The 20,828-nt window shown below is 35.8% G+C and overlaps 2 protein-coding genes across 2 annotated transcripts; both read right to left on the bottom strand.

Annotated features, from left to right (window-relative positions):
• Positions 1-514: 514 nt before the first annotated feature.
• ippk (inositol 1,3,4,5,6-pentakisphosphate 2-kinase) lies at positions 515-15,428 on the bottom strand. Its single transcript, XM_055217698.2, has 13 exons — positions 15,181-15,428; positions 12,391-12,450; positions 11,730-11,825; positions 11,548-11,614; positions 10,882-11,003; positions 9,980-10,069; positions 7,237-7,295; positions 6,795-6,867; positions 6,369-6,648; positions 4,628-4,763; positions 1,839-1,941; positions 1,673-1,755; positions 515-1,603 (listed from the first exon to the last, which is right to left on the bottom strand). Exons 1-13 carry the CDS (start codon positions 15,259-15,261, stop codon positions 1,387-1,389), a joined length of 1,467 nt encoding a protein of 488 aa, XP_055073673.2. The 5' UTR covers positions 15,262-15,428; the 3' UTR covers positions 515-1,386.
• A 3,310-nt stretch (positions 15,429-18,738) lies between these two features.
• Positions 18,739-20,219, bottom strand: LOC129452749 (protein BTG1). The gene is made up of 3 exons (XM_055216775.2): positions 20,053-20,219; positions 19,749-19,885; positions 18,739-19,427 (listed from the first exon to the last, which is right to left on the bottom strand). Exons 2-3 carry the CDS (start codon positions 19,864-19,866, stop codon positions 19,087-19,089), a joined length of 459 nt encoding a protein of 152 aa, XP_055072750.1. The 5' UTR covers positions 19,867-19,885; positions 20,053-20,219; the 3' UTR covers positions 18,739-19,086.
• Positions 20,220-20,828: the final 609 nt, after the last annotated feature.

Here is a 20,828-nt window from a genome sequence, read left to right as displayed (position 1 = left end):
GAAATCGCATTAAGACAAAATCGGGAGTGTGAACATGGTTTGGCAATATTGAATGTTCATCCATGTAAAACTCAACAAACACTATTCACCTGAGATGAGAACTGCATCTCGTGGTTGCTAACAGGCCGATGCAGTCTGCATCACACGGCAAAGAGGTAAACATAAGCACGAGGCCCATCGACGCAGCCATGGGCCGATTTTGTAACAGTGATATCTCTATGATGGAGAACGTCAGCCTGGAGATGCTATCTTTAGTGTTAAAGTCGCAACGTAAAGGCACCATGCCGAAAAATGTGGCACAACTTATTCAACAAAAGACGATTCGGAAAGTGCCGGATCGTCTTACAGCCAAGCATAGTGTGCTTACAAAAGCTGGCGTGCTGTCAGTCTTTGGTCGACGTATGAAATACGTCCGTCTCTGCAAACAATTACAGCCATGAAAACTCAAGCCCGACATAGTCGTAGTAAATATCTAGCTGCTGAGGATGGGATTGGGATTGTTTTTTTTTCAGGGTTTCCAGCAGAGCACACACGAATGTATTAGTGTCAGACACAGAGACCGAACCATCACAGACAGACAGACGCTTCACAGTCTACAGCAATTTTGGGAGGGGAGTGGTGTCGTTTGATGTGTGAGATCATGGACTGGCTTTTAAAGCATTTACTCACTTCTGTCCAAACCTGCGTGCTGACTTAGTAAATAAACAAATACTGAATGTAACACTTTATATATGAAATTATTTGCATCTGCCATGCATCCAGGTTTAAAAAAACGAATGAAGCGTTTTTGCAAGACATACAGGTTTGGACACAGAGTAAATGCGCAATTTTTACTATTTTGTTAAGGCGGTGATTCGATTTGTATGTTGCGAAAAATACACCTGCAAAATATTCAATTAGTGAGTAATACCGTTACGACGTTTCATCTAATTTACAAAATCTAGTTGTTTCGCAAATAGTGAAAGTGTTAGCGTAACCACGTTCACTAGCATGCGACATGTCTGTGCTTGTCAGTATAAATTACGATATTATAAATCGCTCAAAGCTCCAGGCATGTAACAGAGCACTAGTCTCACTTTTTAACAAATTAAATGTTAAAGTCCTCGTACAGCGTCAAGGCCACTACTCGGAAAAACGCTGTTTGGCACTTGTAATGCCCCCATGTGCTTCAAAACAACCAACAGCACCGCACAAACACACTAAAGTCCTTGTTTTCTCCGTGACAGCCGATGAATGATTCGTTCGTGCTTTAGGAGACCAGCCCCAATGAGAACATAACCAGAAAAAAACACATCACTCTGTTTCAAACGTCGCCACCCACTTCAATGGCGTATTCTGTTAACTGGATTTTCTAAATTCAATATCTCAGCAGCACTCCTCGAGGTCTCATACAGCGTGGAATAGCAGCGTGCACTCCTGCCGTTCCTTATACAGGCTGGAGGGAGGCGGGGTTTGCGTGTCTCGCAAGTAGTAGTTGACGATTTTGGCGTCCAGCTTGTACTGGTGAGGGATTCCTTCGTACGGCTTGGGGTCCAAATCAAGGATGGAGACGGAGTACGTGAAACGAGGCTTTGAAGGTTGGATGTCCAAATTCGGTTGGTTTCTGTAAATAAAGCAAAATATTAAAAAATGTAAACAATACAGCATTGTTTTTACGATACAAAAGACATACTCTTCCTCGTCCTCTGCACAAGGTGCAAACGTGATCATGATGGAGCAATCTTTGGCAGTCATTGCGGCTCTATATTGATGAACCTGTAAAGCGACAATAAAATCATTTCGATATTCTTGTGCATCGTAAATCTCGACTTCACGAAATCGTAGCTTTGTAGTTTTACCTTCCCTACTGCATATTCAACAGAGCCGTCGTCTTCAGCCGGGCAAGTCTTCAATTTGTCCATAAAACTTTCATTGTAAGGTCCGTCAACCTGCAATCTGTTTCTGGAGATGAAACAAGCGCAGATTATGTAGTCATTACATGCTGTGCATAAAAATCACCAGTGACGACATGCATCAGTGCCACCTTGTGGATGTCTTAGATCAGGGGTTTTCAAACTGGGCCTCCATGAGATTCTAGGGGTCCCCAAAAAATTGTCTTTCCTTCATTTCTTGCTGCGTTTTCCTTACTACAGTCTCTTTTTGATTTCACTTACTGGGCTTTGTAGGTTTGCATTTCTTGTAAAGTTGCTGCAGTACAAATACATTTTAGTTGAAAATGTTTATACATCCAGCATTGCTCAAAGTGTTGCCAATTGTATATTTGTTTTACTTAAAAATGTGTGACCCTGGACCACAAAATAAGCGCAAGCTCAACACAAAGGACAACACAAGCACAAAGTTGGCCCGGGGCAAGCGTGAGAGACGTTCGGGCCAGTAAAAAGTATTGTCACTTCCCGATCGGGACAGTGCGTCACCCTCAGTCACCAAAATATATTTTCATCAATAGGGATGCACGATATATCGGCCGACATATCGTTATTAGCCGATAACTGCTTATTTTTAATATTATCGGTTATCGGTCTGATAGCAAAATTAGGCTGATAAATGAAAGCCGATAAATTATGGATTATTTTGGTTTCTTGAATCACTTCACTTGCTCATTGCTGGCCAGGTGGAGTTTTGATTGTGTTGCGGGCTTAAGAAGAGTATGCTAGTCTAGCGCAAAGACAAGATGTCCGCGGTCTGCAAGTTTTTCATTGTGAAAATAATATGAATATTTATCGGCCTATAGATATCGGTTATCGTCCCCAAATTTAAAGAGTTATCGGCCAAAATTTCCATATCGGTGCATCCCTAATATTATTTAACATCTTGGAAGCAGACATTTACTTGGGTCAAACACGACGAAAGAAACAATGCAATATTTTGCTGTCAGTTTACAGGTAAAGCAGAAAAGTTGGGATTATATTTTATAATTATATTTGACTTTTGAATTATTATTTTTAAATATGTGACACTTAGGGCTGCAGGTATCGATTATTTTTGTAATCGATTAATCTAGCACTTAATTGATCGATTAATCGGATAAAAAATGTGTGTGTGTTTTTAAAACAACCAAAACAAATAATGCATAACGAAAATGATGTGGCTGTAAAATTATCAAGCATTTGGCTTTTATTTAAAAACAAACAAACAGAGGTATTAATATTTGGCTCCAAAAATAAGCCTATTTATTTCACTTTTTACCCATTTAGTGTTTATAAAAGCCAACAATCAAGTAATTTAATTTATTAATATGCACAACAGGTTTCATGCCGTAATCTAGCCCTGACGTCAAAGTAAATATCTGTTTTATGTAGATTTCTACACCTGCAGCATTTACCATTAGGCTACTAACAAATATATAATTTCTGGGGTGAGCATTCAAAAACGCCCTGAAAAGTTTTTGAAAATATAGATACAGGTCATTGAAAGTGCTTGAATCTATTTTATGCAAGAAGTTTTTTTGGGGGAGAAAAATCCATATTCCCTGTGTAGTGTAGGATACTATCATAAAAATTCTACATTTTATAAGCACACGTGCTAAACTGCGAATGTTGATTTATAAGTTGTGTTTGACACAAAACGTCTCAGGTTACGTATGTAACTGTTGTTCCCTGAGAAGGGAAAGTGACGCTGCGTCTCCCTTGTCATACTTCCTGCGTCCCTTTAATGCCATCTTTGGCAATATTTCAGAAAGCAATATACTTCCTGGCTCCCGTGTCACCCTGTCTTTGTCATTAAGCCTCACCATTGGTTGAATTTAATATACACATTAAGACGCACTTACCCCTGGAGGCGTCCCCAAAGTGTCACCGCAGCGACGCAGCGCGAGTTCCCTCGAAAGGAAACTGTAACAATGTATCTTAAAAAGGTAACAAGATGTAACCTTGCTCTAACTTGAAATGTGTCCCCACATTTAGTCCTTGAATTTGAGGGTATTGGACCTGGAAAGTTCTTGAAAGGTCCTTGAATTGGTGTGGGTACCCTGTGTGTTGCGGCCACTGTGATTGGCTGTTGGCCAGGCTTCAGACAAGCCTTGCGTCAAGCGTTAACGCTTTCGCCCCGTGTGAATGTACCTTGAGATTTATAAATCATAAATAAGCTTTCCATTGATGTATGGTTTTGGATAGGACAACATTTGGCCGAGATCCAACGATTTGAAAATATAGATTTTAGAAAAATCGCATTTAAAGTTATTCACATGACATCTTTAGCAACACATATTAGTAATGATAAATAATTTTTTATATATATATTTGTGGTAGGAAATGTACAAAATATCTTTATGGAACATGATTTTTACTTAATGATATTATGATTTTTGGCATAAAAGACAAATTGATCATTTTGGCTCATACAATGTATTGTTTGCCATTACTACAAATATACCCGTGCGACTTAAGACTGGTTTTGTGGTCCAGGGTTACATATATAAATTTAGGTAGGAGGTCCCTAGCATCATAAAGTTTGAAAACCATGTCTTAAATAATGGACTGACTGAAAAAACATCCACTCTTATTGTTCTTTTGCGCCACCTACTGTTAGTACGTTGAATAGACTTGCATCAAAGAAATCGAGCAGCCACAGAAGCATCGACCTAACAGAAATGATTAAAAAAAATCCATATTCATGGTTAAACATTCACCTCTCTTTCGGGAACTCTTCCAAATGTTGTTCGACGCGTTTGTACAGAGGATAGATTCCTTCGATATCCAAGTTATCCAGCATCTGAACTTGAAGGATTTTTGCAAGAACACTGTCTTTAGGGAGACTATGGTTACCTGTGAATAAAAAAAACCTTTACAAATTAAATACATTACACTGAAATGTAAAGAATGTGACACAAAATATGAGTCAAAGTGCATACAGCAAATTGGGGTTCTTTAAAGAATTAGTCCACTTTCGTAAGAAAATTTCCTCACCCCCATGTCATCAAAGATGTTTTTTTCTTTCTTCAGTCAAAAAGAAATTACGTTTTTTTAAAAAGAAAACATTCCAAGACTTCTCTCCATACAGTGGCCATCAATTGAAGCCAACAGTTTTAGCGCAGCTTCAAAGAGCTTTTAACGATCCCAACCGAGGCATAAGTGTCTTTATCTAGCAAAGCGATAGTCATTTTTGCTAAAAAATGAAAAGTATTTACTTTTTAATTACAACTTCTCATCTTGCACTAGCCCCAGGATGTGCATATTACGTAATCACGTCGAAAGGTTGTGCATGAGGTATGCAAAACGCACACATATGGACCATTTTAAACAATAAACTGACATGCCTGACCTTCGACGTGATTACGCAAAATATGCAAGGTTGTGGACGTGCATCCTAGGGCTAGTTGTGCAAGATGAGAAGTTGAAGTTAAAAAGTACATAATTTTTCTTTTTCTTTTTTCATTTACTTTTTGGCTAAAATGATGATCGTTTTTGCAAGATAAGACATTTGGGATTGTTTAGAGCCCTTGAAACTGCAATTTGGACCTTCAAACTGTTGGGTTCAATTGAAGTCCACTATATGAAGAAAAAAATTTTTTTTTCCGAATAAATAAAGAAAGACAAACATCTTGGATGACATGAAGAAAAAAAATTCTTAGTATTTCTTGTTTTCAGTAAAAATATCTTTTTTTAGAGTCTTATATTAAGATGCTTTTTCTTGATAAGCAAGAAAATAAGTCTAGTTTTTAGACCAAAAATATCAAATAATAGTGTATATTTTTTATTTTTCTTGTAAAAAATGACAATCGTTTTGCTAGATAAGACCCTTATGCCTCGTTTGGGATTGTTTATAGTCCTTTGAAACTCAGTTGAAAAAAACTGTTAAGTGTTGAGTTAAGTATTAATTGTTGGGTTCTATTAAAGTCCATTAAAATGAGAAAAATCCTGCAATGTTTTCCTCAAAAAACAATTTCTTCTCGACTGAACAAAGAAAGACATCAACATTTTGGATGACATGGTGGTGAGTAAATTATCTGGATTTTTCTTTTAAGAAAATAGAATATTCCTTTAAGAAAAATGTTCAAGATTTTTTTTGCTTACCCTGCTTGTTTTATGCACAAAATCACTTAAATTTGATATTTTTGGTCTAAGAATTAGACTTATTTTCTTGGGTCGTTTTGCTCATCAAGAATTTAAGAATTTAAGATATTTTGACTGAAAACAAGACAAAAATACTAAGAATTTTTATTCTTGAAAATAATTTTTTGCAGTGTGGGGGTGAATAAATATCAGAAAATTTTCTCTTATAAAAATTTGATCTTCTGAAAGCCAGCCAGACTATCTAGTATGCCACTGACTTTATTAAATTGAGATATGATAACAGAGATTTCACAACATAACCTGAGTTGACCTAAATAAATCACAGACAATAAATGTCACAAGTATCAGTCATTGTACCGTTGCGGCGCAGATCTCTGGGGAAGGGACTGGCCTCGCAGTACGGTCTGCTCTCGGACAGGTGCACCTTTCTGGGCTCTCCCGAGCGATTCGAGTCCCCGCCGCTCATTAGGGCTGTGCAGATGACCTGAATGAACTCATTGAGGACCGCTTTACCAGGCTGGGGTCCATTATAGAGGCTGTTAGTGTGAGGGAAATAAGGCCGAAGGTGCTGAATGAGATCGTTCAAGTCTGGCTGCTGCTTGGCATCATCTTTACAGCTATAGATTAACTCTCCACCCTGAAAACAACAAATTAGCACATTTTTATTCTGTTATTACTTCTATTACTTAATCTTATGATTTGACATGACCTTACCCAGTCAATATTAAAGATAAAGAATATATTTTGGTTATATAAAAAACGTTATTTTAACTCGTTATTTACCTTAAAGATTTTCAAGTTGTTTTGTGGCTCCTCTAACAAATGCTTCAATGCAATGTACATTCGCTGTTTACTCCTGTAATCCAGATGACACCATACATTATTCAGATTATTTTAACAGGTATGGTTTTCAGCGCATACCGAAGGGCAGAAACTCACAACTGCTATGAAAACTGAAGCAAACATGTTTTATATGTCATTTGGATAACCCTTATTTGCTTTAGATTCCATGTGACTCATAAAGCAGAACAAAGCATTGATGCATACATTTTTTAAGGTTGGTCTCGGGGTGGTGAATCACACCCTTCCATGGGAAATATCGATTGCAACTTTTCCGAAGAAATTTCTTAACAGAGGTCAAAGCAGTGGGTTTGCTGGCCTTCGGTGAAAGAAAAAAAAAAGCAAATCTGAATTTCTGCATCGATGAAATAAAACAATCACTCACCCCGAGAAGAGATCCAGCGGACAATATCTGCTCAGTCGCTTCCACTTCCCATTAGCTAACTGCAAACCACAAAACAGGCATGTTTGCTTATGCTTAACTAATCAGTGGCCAGTTTGCTTTTGCATTAAAGATTTACTTTGTATAACCTTGATGTTATCAAAAACTAGCCTTGCTTACAGTATAAAGTGTTATTTCAAGTGTAGGACCGTTAAACTAGAGTGTTAATGTCCTTCACATGAACGATCAAATAGCTGGGGGTGCACAATATATCATTTTAGCCTCGACATTGAGTCCTCATTTTATTATACATTGCAAAAAATGACTTTCTTACTTAGTATTTTTGTCTTGTTTTCAGTGCAAATATCTAAAAATTCTTAATTTAAGATGCACTTTCTTGATGAGCAAAATAACCTAAGAAAATAAGTCTAGTTTTTAGACCAAAAATAAATAATTTAAGTAAATTTGTGCTTAAAACAAGCAAAGATGTCTGCCAAGAAAATTTGGCTTAAATTAAGTGTTTAAGAAAAAAAAAATATTTTAAGATTTTTTTCTCACCCCATTGGCAGACATTTTTGCTGGTTTCAAGCACAAATTCACTTAAATTGTATATTTTTGTCTATACACCAGACCTATATTCCTAGGTCATTCTGCTCCTCAAGAAAAGCATCTTCATTTAGGAATTTTTAGATAAGACAAAAATACTAAGTAAGGGGCTGGACACACCAAAACTTTTAAACGCGGCTAAAAACGCCTTGAGGACGCCGAATGCCAGCTGTTTTTTAGTAGCTGTGATACTTCAGCTGTGAGCCTGTTGGTTGCTGTGGTAATGTCCCGCCCCTCCTCCACTATAATTGGACGGCCGTGTGAGAACTGACATTGACGAGCGGAGCTTTTCACTCAAAGTTGAATATTTTTGAACTCTCGGCGCTCAGCGCTGAGCGTGAAAAAACCCCGAGCGCCGGTTTTTAGCACGGAAAAAACCCGCTAGCTGCTTGCTTATTTGAAAAACGCCAAGTTTCCATTGGAATCAATTGAAATCAATTTGGTGTGTCCAGCCCCTAAGAAAGTCATTTTTTGTACTGTATTTATAACATCTTATATGCTGTTCTAAACCACCTCAGTTTAAAGACACTTCTGATGCTGCTTTGCTTCATCATATGTATACATTAAAGTTACATTAATTTATTATAAAAAAAATTAAATAATAGGTACACTGCAAAAAATTATTTAAGAAAAAAAATTTAGTATTTTTGTCTTGTTTTCAGTAAAAATATCTAAAAAATTCTTAAATTTAAATGCTTTTTCTTGATGAGGAAAACGACTCAAGAAAATAAATCAGTTTTTAGACCAAAAATATCAAATTTAAGTGATTTTGTGCACAAAACAAGCAAAAAAAAAATCTGCCAATGGGGTAAGCAAAAAAATCTTGAACATTTTTCTTAAACACAATTAAAATAAAATGAAGATTTTTTTTGCCCGTTTTATTCACGGGGTCACTTAAATTTGATTTGATTTTTTTGGTCTAAAAACTATTTCTTGGGTTGTTTTACTCATCAAGAAAAAGCATCTTAATTTAAGAATTTGTAAATATTTTTACTGAAAACAAGACAAAAATAGTAAGATTTTTTGCAGTGTAAGGAATAATTGACGATAGGCCGTTGAATTATTTAAAAATAATGCACAACCAAGGTGGTAAAAACGTAGAGACATCGGGTTGGATCGTTTCACTTGTGGCTTGGAGTATAATCACTGGTGGATGCCAATTTACTCCATAGCAACCGATTAAATAAAGCCTATATCTCTGCATCAGAACATTGTAGGAACATGTGGGTAACTAAATTTGAAGAGGGTGGCAGAGCACGACGCGAAGCAGAGTGCCATTACACCACATGTATGCATTATTTTCAAATAATTCAAAGGACCGGAGTTAATTATTCAGCATATACCAAGGTTACCACAGACATTGCTCTGGTGGTTATTTTAAGACATATGACAGGTCAGGTGTGCCTTTATCGTAAAATAATTTATACCGGTGAAACATATAATGAACCGCTATTAGTGACGTGCGCTGCACAGCCCACTTTCTTTTGTACATTAAGTACTTTTGCAGCATACAGATGCAAGTGGGTTTCTGTATTTATTCTTTGATAACAAAACAAGGAGGATGCATTGCAAACAACTGTGTCTATTTTGCCGCTTTCTCAAACATAGTCGCTCGTTTATAGCCAGTACATGGCTGTAGCTTGATGACGCAAGTGTACAGCGGTTCAGAATCAAATAATATGATGTGAAGAGAGACCAGCGGAGGAAGCAATCGAGCTTGGAGTCAAATGAACCAAGTATGAAAGCATCCTTAGGAGTCCCAAAGGACAGACTACATGACAGTCGCTTGAGCGCACAATACAAATATATTGCAAGACTAGTTCATTCTTGTTCCTGTTTTCTTTAAATGAATGCAGAAGTTCGCATTTAGAAATCCTGTAGGCTTCACGTTGACTAATCATCATGCTTCGTATCGCCCAATGTGTGATTCTCATAGCCACTGTCAAACAAATTTCCCCAAAGCTAAAATATATGTTGATTAAAACAATTAGATTTTTACAGTAGTCAGAATTCGCAACAATTGGTGCTAAAAGAAGCTTTGTGTTATTCATGCAAAATATTATTTTTAGGGTAAATATGGACAGCGAGTTTCGTGAGATTTTTCCATTGGTTAGTGAACAGATTCTTCATGTATACTTGCCTTGAAATGTTGATGCATGCAGAATCTGCAAACTTTGCGCTTGCATTCCTTGGTTATGTGTCTTGAAAAGGGTAGAAATCCACATTTGGGCTGGAAAAGGAAGAAATACGTAATTACAGCACTGCGGTTTAATAATGCAATTGTTGTACAAAATATGTGCAGACAGGTTTCATTATCGCACACAAACGAGTCTTTCAGATCAGATTCGTGCCACTTTCCCCCCGTTTGCTTGTCCCATCATGTGATTAAATTCCACACAAACAGGGGTGGCGAGTCATTTAGATCCTGTGGTTTAGTTCCCTATTCAGCAATTGCTTTAAAGCTAACCCCAAAAACGAAAGTTCCGAAACTCAAAGTTCCAGTTAAACCATTGTTACTAAGCCAACACAGAAGACTACACCCTAACTGCGTGAAGATAAAATAAACATCAACAACTGTCACCAAGTTTAGTGATCGGACATGCCGAGACATGCGACATTGAAAGTCAACACTAATACTAGAAATTCGCTAAGCGGTTACTACACACGCAATCCGGATTGACCAGTAAATGAAACATCACTAAAAACTTGTATCTCCTTATACTATAAAATAAATACATTCGATTGCGCCTTTATAACAAAAGCCAGCTTTGTATACCTGGTGCAATTGCGAAATCACCACACGCAAGAAGCAGATGGTAAATGCAAATTGCCTTAGGCATTAAAATCTTGGTGTTCCCATTTGCATTATTCCAATAGTAAATCAGATGCTAAAACATCTCTGACAGCATGAGCATGTGCAAATAAACCACAATGTCAATAGATGCAATGCATTCGTATTAAATTGCCCCTGCAAGTCGCAGCCAGAATAAAAGCTATGGCTGTGTCGTGCTAAACAAAGAGCTGATATGGGTGGAGGTTTACCTTAATCTCAACGCATATAGGAGGTCTGTGGTCTCTGAGGTGATGAAGGGGAAGATGGGTGAGGTTGGGAAGGCATAATCCACACCCACTGAACGTATCCATCACCTTGTCACAACGCAGTTCTGCAAGGACAAGGAAGAGAATAACACTGTAACGCTACATTCACTTTAATGGCTTTGGCAGACACTTTAATCTGAAGTGACTTATAGTGCATTACTTACAAGGTATACAATTTTTGCATTATGGGATCAAACCTACAACCTTTACCCCCTTTAAGTTACAGGAACTAAATAGAAAGTTACTGAGTCTCGTATGGATATTTGAATTAAAATTATTGTCGATTATCAGGAACAAAACGTCAAAAATAGCATTCAGTAAAATAATTTTGCAGTTTAGTGGAACTAGTGCTGGGCAAAGATTAATCGCGATTAATCGCATACAAAATAAAAGTGATTTTTTTCATAATATATGTGTGTAATTATTATGTGTGTTTAAAAACACACACATAGATATTTATTTTAGCATTTATTTATTTATTTATTATATATATATATAGTATGCGATTAATCGCGATTAATCTTTGCCCAGCACTAATGAAAACATGCTATGCTTGAAAAAATAATCAGGTATCATATAGGAAGATATTGAAAGTTCAGGCATTCGTACCAGGACGTTCTTGCTGGACCTTCAATGACAACTGCTTCACAAAGTCCAGCGGTAGTTTGACAACCTCCTGTAGACAATAAAGTCGTGAGTTTCGCCACGTTCATTGGGTCACACCATTTCTTGAAACAAAATGAGGACAAAATTCTTAGAAACATGAACAAATAGGGGAAACCCCAACTTACTCCACTGTGAACGTATTTGTCTCCAAGTAAAGGCTTCATGACGTATTTACTGTAGTCCACGATGTTGAGGATGTGTCGAAAGGCTTGTTCGGCAGTCTGCGCAAAAAAAAAATCTATATTATGCAATTTACACTTGGTCTATTTTCACAGTTGACATATTAACATGTTCACAGTTGACATATTAACATGTATGCCATTAGAAAATTCATTTTTGCCAATAAATATACACACTGTAAAAAGTGAAAGTTGGATGTACTTAAAAAATACTTCGTAACACCTAAAAAAATGAAGCTTTTTGAACTTAAAATTAACGTCGATAAAACTTCACGGTTGAAGTTGAGTGTTAGGTGTTTTCAATTTAAGTAATTTTAAACGTTTTTTTCCAAAATTGAAGTATTTTTTAAGTTATCTTTCACTTTTTACAATTTACTTTACTGGCCATTTTTCATGATGATTGATTTGTGAAAGAAAATACATTACATTTCTGCGTGAATATTTTAATTAATAATAATAAATGAATAATTATGTTATTCGCTGCCTCGAATGTGACAATTTGCATAGGAGTGGTGATTTATCACATTCATGGTACATGAACGGCAGCACTACTGTTACCTAATGTGTATTTTTGAGAAGTACTAGTGTAGATTTGAGGAAGTTTTACCTGTCGTGCATGCACAGAATCTTCCGAGGGAAACTTTAACAACCGGAGAACTCTGCAGTGCTGTAACATTTCATAACATATGTTAGTAAAGAAACATTTTTCTTCACAAAATTTTACGTTAATAACTGTAAAAACGTGTTCTGGAAATCCTGCTGGCCAAAATGTCACCTTTTTGACCTAAAAAAAGGGTAATCCTAAGGAAAAGTTTTGTCTGACTGTGTGGACTATAAATACCTGATTCACTATTTTCATTCACTAAACAAACGTTTAACTAGAATTTTGAAACGGTTCGCAAAGCTGCAGGTGACGTCATTGTGGTTTGTTTTATAAACTGACGTAACAAATGAGGTTTTTAACGGGAAGGTTTCTAAACATGCTTGCTTAACGTTTACAAAATCAACTTCTGCCTCTCTTAAGTTGGTAATATGGTAATTTCACTGAAAATAAAAAAGGCTTTCCAGGTCATATATCTCACACCAAAACCAAAAGATAACACAATTCAAGTTTCAATAATTACGCAACTTCAGGTGTGCTAAATTTGATTTACATCATTTTTGTGTAACAATTATCATTGACCAAAAATTGGGTTTATCTTCTTAATTATTTGTATTGTAACAACTTTTATAAATGTAATTGACTGTGTTTTTGCTGCCTCCTGGCCAGGACTTCCTTGAGAAAGAGGTTTTTAACCTCAACGAGACTTTCCTGGTTAAATAAAGGTTAAATAAAAAATCAGAAATGTAACTTAGTTTAAATTTAAATTTTTTCTTGATTTTGGGAGTAAAGGATGACTCTCGACACCGTAAACGTTACATAAAGCCCCCATTAGCAAATCCAGTTTCTGTACATCTCACCAAACCAGAATGCACAACTTTGACACTTGATTTATGGGGGGCTTGAAGGCGCTGCCGTTACGATTCCAAGCATTTCAACCCAGCAAACGCGACAAAAATCTTTCCAAGTGTGGGAGAGGTAAAGAATGCCTGTAAACAGCAAACACAGATAGACAAGCCCTTGCAGAATTTCGGCCGGCCACAGCATTGAGCTTCACCCGCTCGTCTCCACGCCCAGTTCAACTTGATTGCATCAACAGATTAGCCAGTGTTGTCTGAGAAAACTTCCTGTGGTTTGTGACACTGTCATAACCTGTACTGCGAAAACTGTCTGTTTCTAACTGTAAACATTTGTTCTCACAACTGATTTTGAGATAATCGTAAATGAGTCGAAAACGAGTCAAGGTTAGGTTGCAGGATTAATGAAGAGCAATGCTCAGCCAATTAAATGTATAACATGTTTATTATACAAACGCTAGCAGTTGCTTTAAATAAGCAAGTTTATACGTGAAATAGACTTTGTCTTTATTAAGTTTAGTTACAGCCAATATGAAAATAAAATCAATAAATATTGCTTTTATCTATCATAGACATCAATAAGATTAAATAGAACCTAAATTGAAACTTTTGCCTATGTCTCAGATGTTTTTCTGAGATGTTCCAGATGGTTTTGGGTAGATGGGATACAGCTACAGACTAGATCCCATTAAATGTTGGGTTTAGAGTTAGGTTTGGGGTATGATCAGGATAAAAACAGGGCTCATCCGCTGAGAATTCACGAATTCAGTTTTGGCCATTGCTGTATCCCTTCTAGCCACAACAATGTTTCTCCTCAAATAAGACCCAGAAATCTTACAAATGTTTTTATTTCAAGTTTCAGAAAACATTTTAATATCTCAAACTGAACTAAGATTTGCAAAGTCTGCAGACGGAAGTAATCATTATAAGACTCAAACATTTCTTATCAAATTTACACAAATTTTGATTTTATTTTACCTATACAATCCACATGAATTTAACAGTTTTAAGGCTTAAGTCCACGACTAAAATGCATGTTTGAGCTGTCTCAACTAAAAAAAGGCTTACATTGACATATCTTAACATATATCAGTGCCATTGTTTTGTCCAAAGATGCCCACACAGTAATGTTTTTTAAGGTATAAACTACTTGAAGGGATGGTTCACCCAAAAGTAAGAACAAGAATCCTATAGAAGTGAATGGGGCTCATGATCGGTTACAAACATTTCTCGGGATGTCTTCCTTCGTGTTCGTCGGAGCAGGGAGGTTTATACAGGTTTGTAACGACATGAGAGTAAGTAAAGGTTGACAAATTTTCATATTTGGGTGAACTATCCCTTTAAATGTCCTAATATAACTACTCCAAATAAGAGACATGCTTATTTTTAACCCAACTAGGGGTAAAACATTTAAAGATTTGTAACTTGACCTTTGAAACCTGCATGAGAACTATATCGATTGTATATTATCTTATCTCACATAATTTCCAATAAAGATTCCTGTCAAGTACGCACACCGCCTTAAACATGATTACTAACCATTCATTCATATGATCATATTTCAACAAACAATAACTACTACAACAGAAAGCTAACTTTATAACATTATACATCACATGGTTTTGCTAAGAAATACAAGTAAAGTTTAAGGTCAATCTAGTAGGTGTGGCGCGAGCAAGACAAACACGATACAGTACATAGACTTGATCAATAAAGTCTGGTTTAGCTATGTAGCAGTTAGCTTTAAAGCCCTGACAACATTTGTTTAAAACAAATAAGGGGTTGGTTTCGTTCTAATAGTGATAAATATCTCCTAAGCTGCTTATTTGGAGTCCTTTCTATGAAGTTTGGTTTTATTTCGTGTTGATAAACAAGATTTTGTTGAGTTTGCACGAATCTCGGCTAAGCTAAACGCTAGTAACAACTCATCATCACTCACCTGCAAATGGGACACGACTAAACTCTTATTGCCTTCCCCGTGATATTTCCAGTCGTTTTCGTCCATTTTGTCTAGTTCCATTACCCAGAAGAACGGTAACTTTATCGGTCGAAGCGCAGATTTGATACTCCGGGCGCGGTGATCTGGGTCAGGCTGAAAACTTCTGGAGAATCCGCGTTTGACACACACGCACTGACGGGTGAAGAGCTACTACCGCTTTCGCGAGGACACGCCCACTCTACGCTCTCATTGGGTTGGCGCGTGGAATCAACGTTTTTATTGGCTGTGTGCGTTTGTCATTGATATACGCGTTCGCTGATTGAACGGAGGAGGTGTCAATCAAACAGTCGCCCACATGATTTAAGTTTATTACATCTATAAAAATGATGTCATGTACGCATGATTTCTGTTTTTATTGCTTTTGGTTGTCACGTGATCGGAGACGAACAAAAATGGAAAAATATATTGTTTTGTCTAATATTTATATATAAACATGATTACAGATGTTGTTTTTTAATGTAGATGTTATGTCTAAACCATAAAAGCTACTTGTTTTTCCCCCACACCCATTTTTTTCCTAAACCAACCCCCGGAATCTTTATAATCCCAATGTTTTAGGTGTTTTTAACCCTCCGCCACCCATCCTCTAAACCCAACATCAAGGTTTTTGTTCCCAAACCCCAAAGAATATAATTTTTTTCCTTAATTTAAAACCCTAATTTTTTTCTGCCCCATCCTTAACACCTCCAATTTTTATTTTCCAAAACCCAATATAGCCAATTTAAAGAGAATGCCTCCTTATTTTAATTCTAACCAAAACGTCCCTAATTTTTAACCCCGCCCATTCTGTATCTGTCTGGTTTTTGAAGATATAATTGAATGTCAATGATTTTTTTACTAATGTGGTTTGGTTTTAGATGCTGTTGTTCATTTTATTTCCCTGTTTTATCCACTGATTTATATAGATCAGTGGTTTTATCCCAGATATTGTGTGTGCTTGAGCCAGGCTATTAAGGCTTTAATTCTAACCCCATTTCCAGAATCATTCCCCAAATTGTTTGGTTTACATGATATATGTTCCAATGTAATTAGGACTTAAAGTTAAAGGAACACGCCGACTTTTCCTGACTTTAGCTTATTCACCGTATCCCCCAGAGTTAGATAAGTCCATACATAGCTTTTTAATCTCCGTGCATCCCATTACTTTGTCTGACGCACCCACTGCTAACCTAGCTTAGCACAAAGACTGGAAGTAAATGGCTCCAGCTAGCATACTGCTCCCAATAAGTAACAACATAACACCAACATTTTCCTGATGGCTGTGTCTCATATGACCTTGTTATTTGTACACGCTGTGACTATATATAAATGACAACATATAAATAGGAAAACGTTGGCATTATTTTGTTTTCCTATTTATATGTTGTGATTTGTATATAGTCACAGCGTGTACAAATAACAAGGTCATATGAGACACAGCCATCAGGAAAATGTTGGTGTTATGTTGTCACTTATTGGCAACAGTATGCTAGCTGGAGCCATTTACTTCCAGTCTTTGTGCTAAGCTATAGGCTAGCGGTGGGTGCGTCAGACAGAGTTACGTCACGCACGAAGATGAAAAAGGTAGGTATGGACTTATTTAACTCTGGGGATATGGTGAATAAGGTGAAGTCTCAAAAAGTCGGCGTGTTCCTTTAATGTATTACCTTTTTAGCCAACTGCATATATTCATAAAAAGTATTGATCATTCATAACAAATCTATTAGGCACAAAATCAATGTATTTACTGTAGTAAATTGCAGTATACTGTAGTATTTAACCACACTATGTTAATGAATACTATAGTATTCTGTACTATCGCCTAAAGTGGATTGATAAACTGTAGTATACTTTAATATTTATTATGGTAAGGTTAAAAACTGTAGCATTTAGCACTTTTACTGCAGATTACTATAGCCAACTGCATTCATTTACAATAAGTATTACAAGTATTGATTGTTATTTTACTAAAATTAAACAATATTTATAATCAATAACAAATCTACAAAGTGCAAAATCTATGACATTTCTAAAATGTGTAGTTATTCTAGGGACTAACTAAAACTGTAGTATAATTAAATATTTACTGTAGTAAATTGCAGTATACTGTAGTATTTACCACACTATGTTAATGAATACTATAGTATTCTGTACTATCAACTCAAGTGAATTGATAAACTGTAGTACACTTTTATATTTATTATGGTAATATTAAAAAGTGTAGCATTTAGCACTGTTACTGCAGTTTATTATAGCCAATTGCATTTATATACTATAAGTATTACAAGTATTGTTTTTTTTTAACTAAAATTAAAAAAAAATTATAATCAATAACAAATCTACAAAGTACTAAATCTATGACATTTCTAAAATGTGTTATTCTAGGGACCAACTAAGACTGTAGTATACTTAAATATTTACTCTAGTGAATTGTAGTGTACTGTACTATTAACTAAAGTGAATTGATAAAACTGTAGTATACTTTAATATTTATCATTGTTAGGGGAAAAAAACATAGTATTAAGCACTTTTACTGCAGTTACTATAGCAAACTGCATTTATTTACAATAAGTATTACAAGTATTCATTGTTTTTTACTAAAATCAAACAATATTTATAATTAATAACAAATCTACAAGGTAAAAATGTGTAATTATTCTATGGTTAACTAAAACTGTAGTATACTTTAGTATTTACTGTAGTAAATTGCAGTATACTGTAGTATATACACTATGTAAATGTATTCTATAGTATTCTGTATTATTAACTAAAGTGAATTGACAAACTGTAGTATACTTTAATATTTATTATGGTAATGTTAAAAAGTGTAGCATTGAGCACTGGTACTGCAGTATACTAATAGCCAACTGCATTTATTTACAGTAAGTATTACAAGTATTGTTTTTTTGTGTGTTTTTTTAACTAAAATGAAAAAAAAATTATAATCAATAACAAATCTACAAAGTACTAAATCTATGACATTTCTAAAATGTGTAGTTATTCTAGGGACCAACTAGGACTGTATTAACTTTAATATTTACTGTAGTGAATTGTAGTATACTGTAGTATATACACTATGTTAATGTATACTATAGTTTTCTGTATTATTATCTAAAGTGAATTGAAAAACTGTAGTATACTTTAAAATTTATTATGGTAAGGTTAAACTGCAGCATTGAGCACTATTACTGCAGTATACTATATCCAACTGCATTTATTTACAATAAGTATTACAAGTATTGATTGTTTTTTTATTTAACTAAAATTAAACAATTTTTATAATCAATAACAAATCTACAAACTACAAAAAAAAACATAGTATTAAGCACTTTTACTGCAGTTTACTATAGCCAACTGCATTTATTTAGAATAATTATTACAAGTGTTTCTTAAATGAAAATAAAAAATAGCTACAATCAATAACAAATCTACAAAGTACAAATTCAATAAAATTTCTAAAATGTGTAGTTATTCTAGGGACTAACTAATGAATAACTAATAAAGCTACTGGTTGAATCCTTATCTGTTTGTATATGTTTATTTCCAAACAACATTTATGCATTAGATGATATGATTAATACATTATAACCATTAGATTCGGACCAATAAACCCAAAGACACTGTTTAGAAATTCATAAAAAAAAAACTTTTAATAGAAATTTTAAAAAACACATATTCAACATGACTGTACAGGGAGCTTAAAACATTTAATCAAAATACATCTTTCACAACGAGGTCATTAAAATGAAGATTTCACCATTGATTTTTAAAAATTCTGCCTGAAAAAAGCTTAAAAGTAGTAAGTCGCCCACGAGCAATGGTTTTATTGACCGTGCTCATAAGTGTCTACTTAGACAGAATAGCTTTTCAGCTAGAACAAGTCATCATGCCAAAAGATTTGGATGGACTCCGTACAAGTCTCAGTTCATCTTTGCAGCGGTCTGCTGGGGTCTTATTCTTGTCCGATGGAGGCGCGGACTCGTAGAGCACGCATATGGACCCGTCCTCCCCGATACGATAGGACACTTCGAACGGGTCGACCCACATGGTGAACTCCCTCGGCAGCAGGGAAAAGAGCCGTTCCTTTGTGAGTCCGATCGTGGTGGCGGCTCTGCCTATCAAAGGGTCCATTTTGTGGTTGATCCGGATGCACCTGTAACCAGAACCTCTGCAGGGTGCATTTGGGAACCAGTGGTGCTGATAATGCTCTGAAATAAAGAAAGGACATTCATGTTTGAGCTAACTTTTTAACATTATACAGACCTTGGCAAACTCAAACATGACCTTGCTGACAACAACATGCAATACTTTTTGCAAAGTCTTTGTCCTTGATGTAGGATTTGTTTTCATTGATACAGACAGATTGGGCTTAGATAAAAGTTTTAAGAGTGGACTTTGGCGCTATAATAAAATGTCTGATTGCACTGTTTATAATAAAAGTAAGCATTATAATACCCAAACTTTGTACTGGGATGTATATAAAAAAAGAATCCTATACTATGTAAAGGTCATGTTTCATCTTGTCTTACCACCCAAAGACTCTTCCAATGAGAATCTGAATTGTTGCAGCTGTTCGTCTGAAAGCAGCCCCGTTCCTCTCAACAGACGCGTAACAAAGTTTGCCGCAGTCGAGACCTCAGTTTTCATGTTTAAGTTTTTGCATGGACTGAAAAAGAAAATTTTAAACTCATCAAACAATTATACACGGTGAAATGTGAGCATAAATGAGTTTTTCCGTTCCAGAACACCTATACTCAACAGGCCTGTGCTATGGCTTTGGTGCGTTCCTTTGTTCAAAACAACACGATAAAACGACACTTAAACATCACTGACCTGTTCAAGTGAATCAGATCGAGGGTACAGAGGGTTCCCACAACCGTTGCTAGCGATTTATCACAGGTAGTTTCGAAATTTAGTAAATAAATAGCTATTTTCGACCACAAACTTCCTCCTCCGACGGTGACTCGAGCTCTACGTGCAGCTGCAGTTCTGCGGTCGGATGGTAAACACTACAGCCATGCTCTTCCGCCAATCAGCGAGCGACTGTGCGCTGACGTCAGCGATAGGTTATTTCCATAAACATACTTTGTAGCTTGCATCGAAAAAGTCTTATTTATTAAACGAGGATGATGTTGTTTTATTTATTTATAATGTTTGCTATTGTAAAATATTTAAGACGTTTATTTATTTATTATCGTTTCTTTCCTGTGAGACGCATGCAAATGTTATGTTTGCGTAAGTTAGAGCAATGTTATGCACACGATTGTTGAATGTTTGCACATTTTGAGGTTTTAAGCTTATATTTTCCCAAAAACTTTAAATTTTGGGGTGCTAGGCCATTGTTTGTTTACCTAAATTCCGTTTTGTTGTCCCCAGCAACTTCAAAGCTAACGTTACAACTTCATTCAGTACACTATGTATGCACTGATTTTGTACTTTTACAGTCTGTAACAAAGGTTTGTGTACTTCTGGCACACTTGAATATAAAGTGTATCTTTTGTTTGATAAATATCAGTATATTTTACTGGTGAACATTGACATTTGAAGCATCATGTAGCTATGATTGAAACATCAAGGCAACTTTGTATCAACCAGCCTCATGTGGTGAA

Source organism: Misgurnus anguillicaudatus, chromosome 23 (genome assembly GCF_027580225.2).
Source record: "Misgurnus anguillicaudatus chromosome 23, ASM2758022v2, whole genome shotgun sequence".
Lineage (NCBI taxonomy): Eukaryota > Metazoa > Chordata > Actinopteri > Cypriniformes > Cobitidae > Misgurnus > Misgurnus anguillicaudatus.
This window is presented reverse-complemented; position numbering and strand designations above follow the sequence as displayed.